The sequence below is a fragment of the Dermacentor variabilis genome, chromosome 7 (assembly GCF_050947875.1).
Source record: "Dermacentor variabilis isolate Ectoservices chromosome 7, ASM5094787v1, whole genome shotgun sequence".
Lineage (NCBI taxonomy): Eukaryota > Metazoa > Arthropoda > Arachnida > Ixodida > Ixodidae > Dermacentor > Dermacentor variabilis.
In genome coordinates this window covers 163,769,276-163,781,648 of record NC_134574.1, presented here as the reverse complement: position 1 = coordinate 163,781,648, position 12,373 = coordinate 163,769,276, and the positions used below count along the sequence as shown (strand labels likewise).

The window sequence follows — 12,373 nt, the reverse complement described above, 5'->3', positions numbered from 1 at the left end:
TGCTCTGTATGTCTGAGATTCAGAAAAAAAGAGAGCATATCAAATTGACTAGAAGGGAAATTAAGTGACAGAAACAGCATGATACTACGTCCTTGATAGTCCAGAACGTAAACTGCAGAAGTGTAATTAATTAGGCACCCGAGCTTCAGGGGCTTCTTCTTTCTAACAATTCTGACATTGCTGTGCTGACTGAAACTCCGTTACATGATGAAATTTTTGACAGCGGATTCATGCCTGATGGGTGCAACGTACTCTGGAAAGATCGCGCTGGTAGAGGTGGTGACGTCTGCATTATCTGCAAAAAATGATTACGACTTTTGAGGATGCCTGATATGTCAAATGTCGAGTGCATTTTTAGTAAAGTTTATTTTGGTTGAATCAGGTAAATCATAGGCGTGATGTACAGGCCCCCTTCCTTTTCCCTGTCAGTTTTGGAAGATTTAAAAGTTTACATGAACGCGCATATAAAACATCGAATAATTCTTGCTGGCGATTTCAGCCCGCCTAATATTGACTGGTCCACAATGTCCCTCGTAAACCATAACCACAAAAGAGGTGATGCTATTTTGATTTTAATGATGCTGTTCATTTTGATTCTTATTTTTTGGGGGAAGTTTTGGAAACTGATTCGCGTCCCTGCTGAAATGTCTGCAGTTGTTCATTTACTTGCTTTTTGTTGTCATACTGCTGAAATGTCTGCATTTGTTCATTTACTTGCTTTTTGTTGTCATACTGCTGGCTCACAACACGCGAGAACGCCTGGTCAGGTACAATGACATCACCAAGCACTACCAGCTAGGCAGGCGGTTGCTGCCCCCACCTCACCCCATGCTGAAACGTCGCCAGGCAGTCATCTGGCGACAATTGCAAACACAAACATTCCCCAGTCCGGTGCGATTGCAGCACATTTTCCCCGCACAATACCCGAATGCTCTTTGCAAATTATGTCAGGAAACTAGAGCGACGCTGTCACACATGTTGTGGGAGTGTCGGGTTACATCAGCTAAAATGGCAGTAGCTCCGGAGGCTCTTGCGTCGAAGTGGGCCGCCGCTCTGCGCAGCTCCAACCTCAAGACACAAGAGTGGGCTGTCCAGCAAGCCCGAGAGGCGGCGAGGAGGCAAGGCCTCGAAGTCCCCTCATGGGAGACCTGAGCCCGGGTCATCAAATTTGCCAGATTCAGGATAAAGTTGTTTCCATCCATCCATATCCTTGTATGTGTTTGTATTTTCCACTCCGGTAATGGCCTTTCATGGGCTTACAGTATTATTAAATAAATAAAATAAAAATAAATAAATTTTGGATATAGCATTTGCTTTTGATTTATTTCAAGTTGTTGGCGAACACCCTAGGATACACGGCAGTTCTCTAGACCTTTCTTCGTGAGCGGATCTGTTAATACTAAATCAAAATGCGAAATCATCACGGGAATCCCCGACCACCAGGCCGTACTCCTTAGCTAATCTTATACTGCTATCGACAGAAATCGAAAACACTCTTGTTTTTCCAACTTCTCTGGTGCAGATGACACATCGATAATCGATGTTTTATCCGTTCATTTCGATAGTTTTTCGAAGTCAACAGCAAATGTAGACGATTTGTGGATTTCCTTCAGGGATCTCGTATTGATGTGTATTGACCGTTTTGTGGGAAGCAGTATTATAAAGGTAAAACGTGAGACTCCCTGGATTTCTCGTACTTCAATACAAATGAACAGAAAATTAAAACGATTGAAAAAGAACAAGCAAGCAGTAAGCCATCCTAGGTGTTTGCAAGAAAAAATTTCCCTTCTTACCCTTCAATATAAAAGTCAGAGAGCAATCGATAAAGAAAATTATTTTGGCAGCTTGTTGCCTAACTTCATTTCAACTTCACCAGAGAAATTCTGTCGCACAATCTCCCCGGTATCCAGAAATTCGCATGCGTTTGAAGTCAACGGCACTTTAACCCATGACGAAAAAGAAATACTATCTGCTTTTAACGAATACTTCAAATATGTTTTCACTAATGATAATGGCATCCTGCCCGCTTTCGAAACATGTTTACCTCCGATGCCTGATCTTGTCATCAGCGAGCAAGGAATTATTAAAATGCTTTTGAATCTTGATACCAAGAAGTCCCCCGGACCCGATGCCATACCAAATGCATGTTTAGCTAGGTATGCAGAATGGGTAGCCAAGTACTTGTTTATATTATCTTCAAGATCTCTAAACGAAGGACAGATTTCGAACGACTGGAGGACGACCAGAGTTCAACCAGTTCATAAAAACGGTAAGAAACAGTGCATCATTAATTAAAGGCCAATCTGACTAACATCGACAACTTGCAAAATTTCGGAGCATATAATACATACCCACATCTATGATTTTTTTTGAAAAACGTGATTTTATTACAAATCTTCAGCACGGATTCCGGAAAGGTTATTCTACTTGCACTCAATTAGTCCAAATTGTACATGACTTTGCTAACTCTATCAATAACGGAAACCAAACATGCCATTTTTATGGATTTCGCAAATGCAATTGAGAAAGTTTCTCACAAAAAGCTGCGGTCCAAAATTGATCATCATCATCATCATCATCATCAGCCTAGTTACGCCCACTGCAGGGCAAAGGCCTCTCCCATACTTCTCCAACTACCCCGGTCATGTACTAATTGTGGCCATGTTGTCCCTGCAAACGTCTTAATGTCATCCGCCCACCTAACTTTCTGCCGCCCCCTGCTACGCATCCCTTCCCTTGGAATCCAGTCCGTAACCCTTAGTGACCATCGGTTATCTTCCCTCCTCATTACATGTCCGGCCCATGCCCATTTCTTTTTCTTGATTTCAACTAAGATGTCGTTTACCCGCGTTTGTTGCCTCACCCAATCTGCTCTTTTCTTATCCCTTAATGTCACACCCATCATTCTTCTTTCCATAGCTCGTTGCGTCGTCCTCAATTTCAGCAGAACCCTTTTCGTAAGTCTCCAGGTTTCTGCCCCATATGTGAGTACTGGTAACACACAGCTGTTATACACTTTCCTTTTGAGGGATAGTGGCATCCTGCTGTTCATGATTTGAGAATGCCTGCCAAACGCACCCCAGCCCATTCTTATTCTTCTGGTTATTTCAGTCTCATGATCCGGATCCGTGGTCACTACCTGCCCTAAGTAGATGTAGTCCCTTACCCCTTCCAGTGCTTCGCTACCTATCATAAACTGCTGTTCTCTTCCGAGCCTGTTAAACATTACTTTAGTTTTCTGCAGACTAATTTTCAGACCCACCCTTCTGCTTTGCCTCTCCAGGTCAGTGAGCATGCATTGCAATTGGTCTCCTGAGTTACTAAGCAAGGCAATATCATCAGCGAATCGCAAGTTGCTAAGGTATTCTCCATCAACTTTTATCCCCAATTCTTCCCACTCCAGGCCTCTGAATACCTCCTGTAAACATGCTGTGAATAGCATTGGAGATATCGTATCTCCCTGTCTGACGCCTTTCTTTATAGGGATTTTGTTGCTTTCTTTGTGGAGGACTACGGTGGCTGTGGAGCCGCTATAGATATCTTCCAGTATCTTTACATATGGCTCATTTACACCCTGATTCCGTAATGCCTCCATGACTGCTGAGGTTTCGACTGAATCAAACGCTTTCTCGTAATCAATGAAAGCTATATATAACGGTTGGTTATATTCTGCACATTTCTCTATCACTTGATTGATAGTGTGAATATGGTCTATTGTTGAGTAGCCTTTACGGAATCCTGCCTGGTCCTTTGGCTGACAGAAGTCTAAGGTGTTCCTGATTCTATTTGCGATTACCTTAGTATATACTTTGTAGGCAACGGACAGTAAGCTGATCGGTCTATAATTTTTCAAGTCTTTGGCGTCCCCTTTCTTATGGATTAGGATTATGTTAGCGTTCTTCCAAGATTCCGGTACGCTCGAGGTTATCAGGCATTGCGTATACAGGGTGGCCAGTTTCTCTAGAACAATCTGACCACCATCCTTCAACAAATCTGCAGTTACCTGATCCTCCCCAGCTGCCTTCCCCCTTTGCATAGCTCCTAAGGCTTTCTTTACTTCTTCTGGCGTTACCTGTGGGATTTCGAATTCCTCTAGGCTATTCTCTCTTCCACTATCGTCGTGGGTGCCACTGGTACTATATAAATCTCTATAGAACTCCTCAGCCACTTGAACTATAGCGCAATACAAAATGACAAGATTACTAATTGGATTTCAACATACTTTAGTAACCGTCAACAATATGTGACTTTTCGTGATTATTAATCTCAGTCTCTTTCTGTTGACTCTGCCGTCCCTCAGGGTTCGGTGGGTGGGCCGCTTTTATTCATCATGTATATAAACGACATCGTAGAAGACATTCCAGTTCCTATTAAATTGTGCGCGGATGATAGCGTCTTCTACTCATAAGTGAAAGCTATGTCAGGTCAAACAACACTGAACGAGGCCTTCCAAAAGATTACTGAATGGTGTGATGTCTGGCAGATGCCGATAAATTTTCAAAAACCCGTTTACATGAGAATAACTCGCAAAAAAATCCCCTCATATTCCAACATTCTTTTGCTGACAATATCCTCTCCTATGTTGCACAGTACAAATATCTAGGATGATGGATTACTAACGACCTTGACTGGACTGAACACATTGATCAGGTGATAAGTAATGCTAACCATAAACTTTTTTTTTCTTAGGCGAGCACTAAAACTCTCCACACCCAGAGTCCGGCTCATAGCTTGCAAATCAGTTATCCTTCCGATATTAGATTATGCGGCAATAATTTTGGATATATTTACTAAAACGAACATTAATAAAATTGAAAAAAGTACAAAAGAAAGGAGTTCGTTTTGTTTACAATAACTATGGACGCTCATCAGTAACTGATCTGTTAAATAGGGCTGGTTTGACATCTGTATCCAAAAGAAATCGCGTTTCCCAACTTATGTTCTTATACCAATTAATGAAAGGTCATTTTGAGATTAATATTGACGGACTAATATTCTTTTCTTCAGGTTAGACTACGATGCAACCTCATAATCTCATAACGACCCCTTTTCGTCAGCGCAACAACTGCTTTTAGTATTCATTTTTTCCAACAACAGTAACGGAATGGAATCGGCTTACTAACGATCAAGTTCTACAGCAATCTCTGACGTCATTCACCAGAAGCCTCAGTGTTCATTAACATCTATTCTATGTTGTATTCATTCCCTGCTGCCCATATAGTTACTAATTCCGTATTGTTACCAACTTTATGCCCCTTACATTTCGTATAATGTATTCACTCAATATTTTATGTGTTCTTGAATAATTAAGATATGCCATAAACCTTACTCTACTGCTGTGTCTACTCCTATGTTGCACTGCCATCGTTGAACTTTTTTGTCCCTCATGCTGATACATTTTGTTTTTTTTTTTTACTAATCATTTGCGGGCTTTGTTTTTTTTCTGGCTTTTTTGTAAATATTTGATCCGTGCTTGTATCAGTACGCCCACGCTGCGAAAATCCCTTCTTGGAATTGCAGTATGAATGAATAAATAAATAAATAAATAAATAAATAAATTCTTGAGGCCCGCTTATCAGGCACATTTATTGATATACACGTTGATATACACACTGCAATAGACACGTTGTTCAAATTGGGAAGAACGTTAGCCGGTGCACAGAAAAGGGAGATATTCATTGTAGCATCTGCTCATCTACTAAACAAAAGCGAAGCCGCAGTTTCGGTTAGGTGCTTGCTGGCTGCGGAAACATGGAGTTCTGGGATGTCAAGTGGTCGCTGAATGCAGTTGACTGTAAAATATCATTCACTTATCTAACAATCCGGGAGCCTTACTCACCCAAATAAATTAGTCCGACTTCCGGTGTGTTGGCCCCAGCCACGCTGTTACTTCCTGAAAGTGAATGCACCCTAGTTACAACAAAATCCTTGTCTAGTTGTAGAGCGCCCGCCTCAGCTGCGGGAGACTGAGAGTTCGATTCCCGCCACCGCAAGGCAGCTACTGGTTCACGTGGGTACAAGTGTGCCCCGGCTTGGCGTTCGGCATTCTTCAGGAGTGATACGCTTGGGAAAGGAGCCTGCACACTGAATTCCCGTCCGAACCCTTGTGAGAACAAAAAAGGAAGGTTTGGGCCGCTCCCATGGCGTCCGAAATGCACCTATTGAGGTCGGGACGCCTTCTGGTAGGAGACAAACACCCATTTCCAAATGTTGGGGTTCCGTAATGGCCAAATACCAGGCCGGAAGCGCACTTGTACTTATTTTACCGCTAGGTACCCGCCCGTAGGTTCCTGCTCTTCAACAGATGCTCTTCAACAAGACCCTCTGTGGTTGGCCAAGAGGTGCCCAGAGACAACTCGGCAAATATATCTTGGGCGCCTTTTCGATATGTGAAGTCCCAGGAGAGCCGAGCACCAGGCCAGGAAACGTCTCTTCCCATTAGAAAAACGTTCACCGACGATTACGTTACTCCCTAATGTGAAAATTGAGCGCAGTTCTATACGTGTTTTCGTTTCACGACATATTGGCTGGCACGGACAATCTCTCTCGCGCGCCACGTTGCAAAGGGAGCGCGTGGACGCGATTCACACATGCGCCGCCGACATACGTACCTCTCGAACGACGCCATCTCGTGCTATCGTCCCCGCATTGTGCTTTTCTTCTCACCTTTTCGCCGTACCCTCATCATCCGCTATCCTCCCCGCGTCTTTCGACCGTCGCGGCGCTCCGCGTTCACTTTGATCTTCCCCTGAGCTCGTTCTCTCGGTTACGCCGACGCCGGCCCTCGCCGTAGGAACGGGTGCCTAAGAGCTTCGCTCTAAAGAACCGATGGGTTTCAAGGGGCCCCGTGAATTGAAGTCGGTGCCTCCCGCATACGAGACGGATGCGCTCAACCGCTAGGCCACGGCTGCTGGTATACTGAGAGGATCTACTTCCTGTGCCTGGGTAAGGTAGCGGGGAAGGAAGCAGATGCACGGGGGAATCGAGGCGCGCTTGTAGGTTAACTTATTTCACTGCTTGGGGGACAGATACCTGTGTCCCTTACGTGCGATCCGTGCGCGCAGACTATTCCATAATTTCGCACGATAACTACATGATTCTGGATTGGGAACGTTTCTTCTTGTCTTATAATATTTAGTTTAAAACTATTCGCTTAAAGTAAGTAACAGACACGATTGCATTGAGAGTAAAGCTGCTACTTATACTATCATTTCACTAACAGAGGTGGTAATTTTGATGTCTTTAGATGAGGAAAGAAACAGGACGTATTATCTCTCTCCTGTCTCACAGTGATTGTAAACTATTGCAATGGGGCGTTGTCAACATTCTCTTGTTGTATATAGCACTCGTTTCGCCTTAATTTCTTTTGCTTTCTTCTTACCGTCATATTGGCAAGTTTCCTTCTTTGATTTTCGTTGCACTGACTAGGAGTACCGGAACAACGTTTCGCTAGACGTTTGGCCTAGAACCTGGTGGAGTGTGCGAACATAGACCACAGTTGGTAAGTGGGTACTTGGGAACAAATATAGGATTTGCCGGTTTCTTTTAGTGCGTAATAAACTAAGCGTACGATGTGTGTGAGGACTTTTGCTGTTAAGAAAACGTATTGCGTTCTGTGACACGTGAATGGACGTAGCGCTTGCAGCGAAACGAAAGAAAATGTGGTGGGAACCACCTATTGATTATTCAGTGGTCACGAGGCTGCCTTAGCAAGAACTTTCGAGACTACCCTACCATGCCATGCTGCACATTCTTTCTCGTTAGATCTCCCAGGATGTTGCAAGAAGTGTTGCTCAGTCAATTCTAGGCAGGGAGACCAATATATAGAATGCATGTCTAATAACTTCCACCCCTCTCATTCCAGTCACGTAGAAGTGGCCACACTTAGGAAGTCAAGTGTGCTGCGAGAAGCAAGGGAGTACCCGTTGTATGTGCGCACAAGCTCTTCCTAATTTCTGCACATATGCAGGAAGTGCTCGCTCAGATTTCTTTGTGTGTCCTGAACGCCCTCATCCTCTGCAGTCGACTAGGGTAGCTATATGGGCTTGTTGGTAGGTCATCATCTAGTTTGTTGTAGCGCAGACAGATTGACACGGACGGTGCACGAAACAACACGCGACTCTCTGTGTTATGTGACTTCTGCGTGCATGTCGTTCTGCCTGCGCTACAACAAATTTTAGCACTACCTGCCGCTTCAACTTCGACCTTCATTTCGATTCACGTACGAAACACTTCCCAGAGCATTTTTGCACTTTCTCATATCAAACTTCTTCTGAGTGCATCGCGTCTTAAAAAAAGACGGGCCATTCTGCATGAAAATAACCAGTCGAGTCACAGTCACAGTCGAGTAGAGTAGCCGCGAGTAATCTTTTTTTATGCCATTCAATTTAACAATAATTACAATGAGCTCAATTTGCAATTACTGCTGCGAATGTCTTCCTGTCAATGAAAAATTTGTACTCAAGAATATTACTTAACTAACCGCCTGCCTGAATTAGAATTACGATATAGGTTCCCTTTGGGGAGCCTATACCGTAGGGTAACTCTAGCCTCTAGTAACTCTAGTAACTATCATGTAGAGTAACTCTAGCCCACGTCAAAAACCACCGCCCTCAAACAAGCTCCATGGCAATAAGTAGCAGAGGTGGCGCTTTACCTGGCACGCCCCGCCGGCGACAGCACGGTGCCTTGGCGATGACAAGAGTGCCGAGACCCGGAGGTTGATGAAAGAGTGCTCTCAATAACTCCCGTGGAGCGTGTCTGAGGGGCAGCTTTTCCATAAGGGCAGATGGTTGATCACTGGATATGTTTCATTTTTTACGGGTTTTCTTTATTATTCGGAAAGAATAAGCGAGCAGAAAAGTACCTGGCTGAAAAGATGGCAGTTTTAAGTTTCTTTCAATATTCTACAAATTCCTCGTTGACAGCACGGCATCCAGAGCATTAACTAAAACAGTTTGCTGATGGCAAATAATTATAGATTGAATGTAATCAATAAAATATTATTGATGGTTGCTATACTCGACTGTGAACAATGTGCACTTGGTTATCTGCGCGTAGAATGGCCCGTCTTCTTTCTTTAACGCGATGCCTGATAGCCGGGACACGCCGTACGCTGGCGCATGTGGGCGTGGCTGTTGCCAGGCAGGTCGATGCCATATTTGCACCATTCTAGCGAAAGGAAACCGATTTATCGCGATAATCGTATTGCTCGCTACTAGAAACAGTGAATAGGAGGCAATAATATGATATGATAAGCGCTGAATACGAGTTCCTATGATTTACTCACTTCTGGCCTTAACGTGCTCCAATTCCGTGGCTATAATCACGACGACAGCATGTGTGACGGTGACAAAGGCGACCTTCATCCTATCCGGCCTTACCAGAATCGGCCCGTGAGCGATGCATTTACGAGCGAGTTTTACGAACGTGTGGAGAACGCATGGAGCTGTAAGAGCAGCTTGCGCGAGACAGCTTCGGCTAAGAAGAGGCCGGCATTGTTATTCTCCGGGAGACAATGTGAGCTATGCCTCAATTTTTTTTCTCTCCCATACGTCTTCTAACCTTCTCTCCCATTTTACAAAATCTGCTGCCCTCAACTCCAACACAACATCGTGCGCGAAAACAAGTGGCGATAGCTCATGGAAAGACAAGTAGGCGCGATATTCCTGGAGCTCTGTCCGTTTTCAAACGAAGGAATGTAGGAAACTTTGACGCCATGCTCGGCTGTCTGGGCACGTGCGGCCGTCGTATTCAACATAGCGCAATGGTGAGGTAATCATTATCAGAAAATATGCTAAACCTTACGCAAGCTCACCGTAGTTCGAAATGTTTGGCGACAGTGTCTGTAAGTAGGAACGCAGTGACAATTCTTCGCTTCCTCGCAATGCAGTTTGACATTTTGAGGCTTTCTTGCATACACTTGCTCGTGTGTTAAGGAAGCAAGTGGACAGAAAGACGCCGGACTATCAACTGACAGCTTGAAGGCGAGCAAAGTGCGAAGAGCACACGCGCGCGCGCACACACACACACACACACACACACACACACACACACACACATATATATATATATATATATATATATATATATATATATATATATATATATATATATATATATATATTTATCTGGGAACAAAAGACCACACAGCTGCGCTAGAGTGTCATCGAACAGACCGACGTAGGAAGTCCACCCACTGAGAGGACGCTGATACACTTACTTCCCTCTCCCCTTATGTAGAAGGCTTCATGTAATAGTCTACTTCTTCCATTTTTTTTCACTGAGTGAAAGCACCCGTGGCTTCCAACAGGGGGCGCCACTGGCACCTGCAGCAATGATCTGCCTCATAATGCTCTTAACGCGGAACCAACTCGCCCAACTGTCAGCTCTAGTTGCATATAAACAGTATTTAACTCGTGGGAAATTAAAAGCAACAGTTGAGACAGCGCTTCTCCTCGTCTTTTCCTGTCCTTTTCCTGGTGTGAGCTGCAATTTACAGTAACATGGGACACCAAATTGCCCGGTCTCCCAACTTGTTGCAGATGCACATCAACTGAGTAATAAATATCGTTGTCATCTCCATGATCATCATGGTTCAGCGCTTCGCACCCTCCTTGGGCATATATAAGGATTCGCTTAAATGTATTTCTCTCGTTCCGACTGGCGAGAAAGGACAACCTTTTCTATCAGTGAAGAGAACTATCAGGGCAAGAAATGCTTCAAAGTTCACTCAAGAAAAGTTCTGTGCCGTTAGTCAACCTTAGGAAAGTTTTTATTCATTAAACCTTAGTATTTATTCTTTCGACTGTGTGAGTGGTCATAACGCTGCAGTTTCAGCAGACGTTGAGCACTCACACCGGCTGTTCAGTTCTTAGCGCAGCTCTTTAGGTGCCAGTTGCTGCGGTGATCATTGGCGTCGGCGTCCTGTCTCGTAACGGAGCGAACGAGATCAGCGAAAGATGAGAGGCGAATGCGGAGCGCAGCGGGGGATGAAAAAAGTGGCGAGAGCAAAGACAGCTCGATGAGGAAAGCGAAGGAGGAGGGTATGGCGAAAGCGGGAGAAGAAAAGCGTGCTGCCGCGCAAGACAGGCGTTGCGGCGACGGTGGCTATGAGATGGCGCAAGAGTAGCGCATGTGTCGTCTCTATAGAAACAAAGCGCTGCACAAGCGGAGGTCGTCTGCAGCGGCTGCTGTGAATCGCGCCCACGCGTCACGCACGAGCGTCCTCTCGCGATCTCCCTATTGACGAGACAGTCGCGCCACACTTCTTTCCGTTTGCAACGTGCCGCATGAGACATATTGCCCGCGGCAGCCAATATACCGCGAAATGAAAACAGGTAAACAGCTGCATTAGGGAGTATTAGGGAATTTCGCATTAGAGAGTATCGTAATCATCGGTAAATTTTATAGACGCACAAAGGTTAACAGGTTAACGTTCGAGCCACATGAAACACGGTGACGTTGTTGTCACTGTGCGAATATCCGGAATGACGGCTTCTAAATAAGGAGTAATTCACGCACTGAGTCCTTATGTCCAAATTTACGGCTTCAACTTATTATGTATTTTCTGTGTAAAACAACTGAGCAGTTTGAGCAAATGAGCCCTTTGTCAACGTTATCTGGCTGCATGAAAACATTTTCATTACATAAGCGTAAGAGCTATGCAAATAAATATTTCACATTCAAGGGCTCTCTGAAATTGAAACTGACGCCAAAATGTGCGCTTATGACACCGACCTCACCGCCTCCCGCTTTTCGTCATGCTTTCATCATCACCAAGGACATTGCCTTGAACCCTCTAGACACATGACAACGCACATGTCATATAAGGGTGGCTCGTTTGTCTAAGATTTTCGTGTAAAACACCATGGCTACTTTATGCCCTGCTCACTCATTTCCCAACGTAGTTTTTTAAATTTCTGTCACCTGATGAGCTTTCAGAGTTTGCTCAGGTAGTGAAGCATGTTTCTATAGAAAATATTATAAAATTTATATTGGCCTCTATTGCGACATATCTTTCCTTGCTGACTCTAAGAAGATTTGTTTTCAATATATGGTAATGTTTATTGTCGATTACATTCCTAAAAATTACTTTAGGATCCAAAAATTTTGACATAACTGTGCCAAATTTACCATGTTTACTGGCGACTTACTATTGATTCATTTATTCAAGTTATTTTACTTGAATTTCCTAGAGCTTAATTTTTAGTAAAAAATTTATTTCTATAAAGCATTGAACCCCGAACGGATCCCAAGCCCGGACTTCCCCTTGTGTGGAGGTTATGCACACTTCGAGCATGTCCCGTGGGGCTGCGCCTCTGCCGGTCCCCCTTTCACCAAAGAGGAAATGATGAAGCTCATTAGGGTCCCG

At 44.2% G+C, this 12,373-nt stretch overlaps 1 protein-coding gene across 4 annotated transcripts in view; it reads right to left on the bottom strand.

Annotated features, from left to right (window-relative positions):
* Positions 1-9,490, bottom strand: part of LOC142588394 (uncharacterized) — a 62,800-nt gene extending 53,310 nt beyond the window's left edge. For 3 of the 4 annotated variants that reach the window (XM_075700039.1, XM_075700042.1, XM_075700041.1), the window contains exons 1-2: positions 9,290-9,490; positions 5,840-5,893 (exon numbers count right to left, since the gene is read on the bottom strand). In XM_075700039.1, the coding sequence (XP_075556154.1) occupies positions 5,840-5,893; positions 9,290-9,368 (133 nt within the window). In that variant the 5' untranslated portion in view covers positions 9,369-9,490. The remainder of the gene's footprint in view (positions 1-5,839; positions 5,894-9,289) is intronic. The other variant, XM_075700040.1, reaches the window with a different exon arrangement.
* Between the last annotated feature and the right edge of the window lie 2,883 nt (positions 9,491-12,373).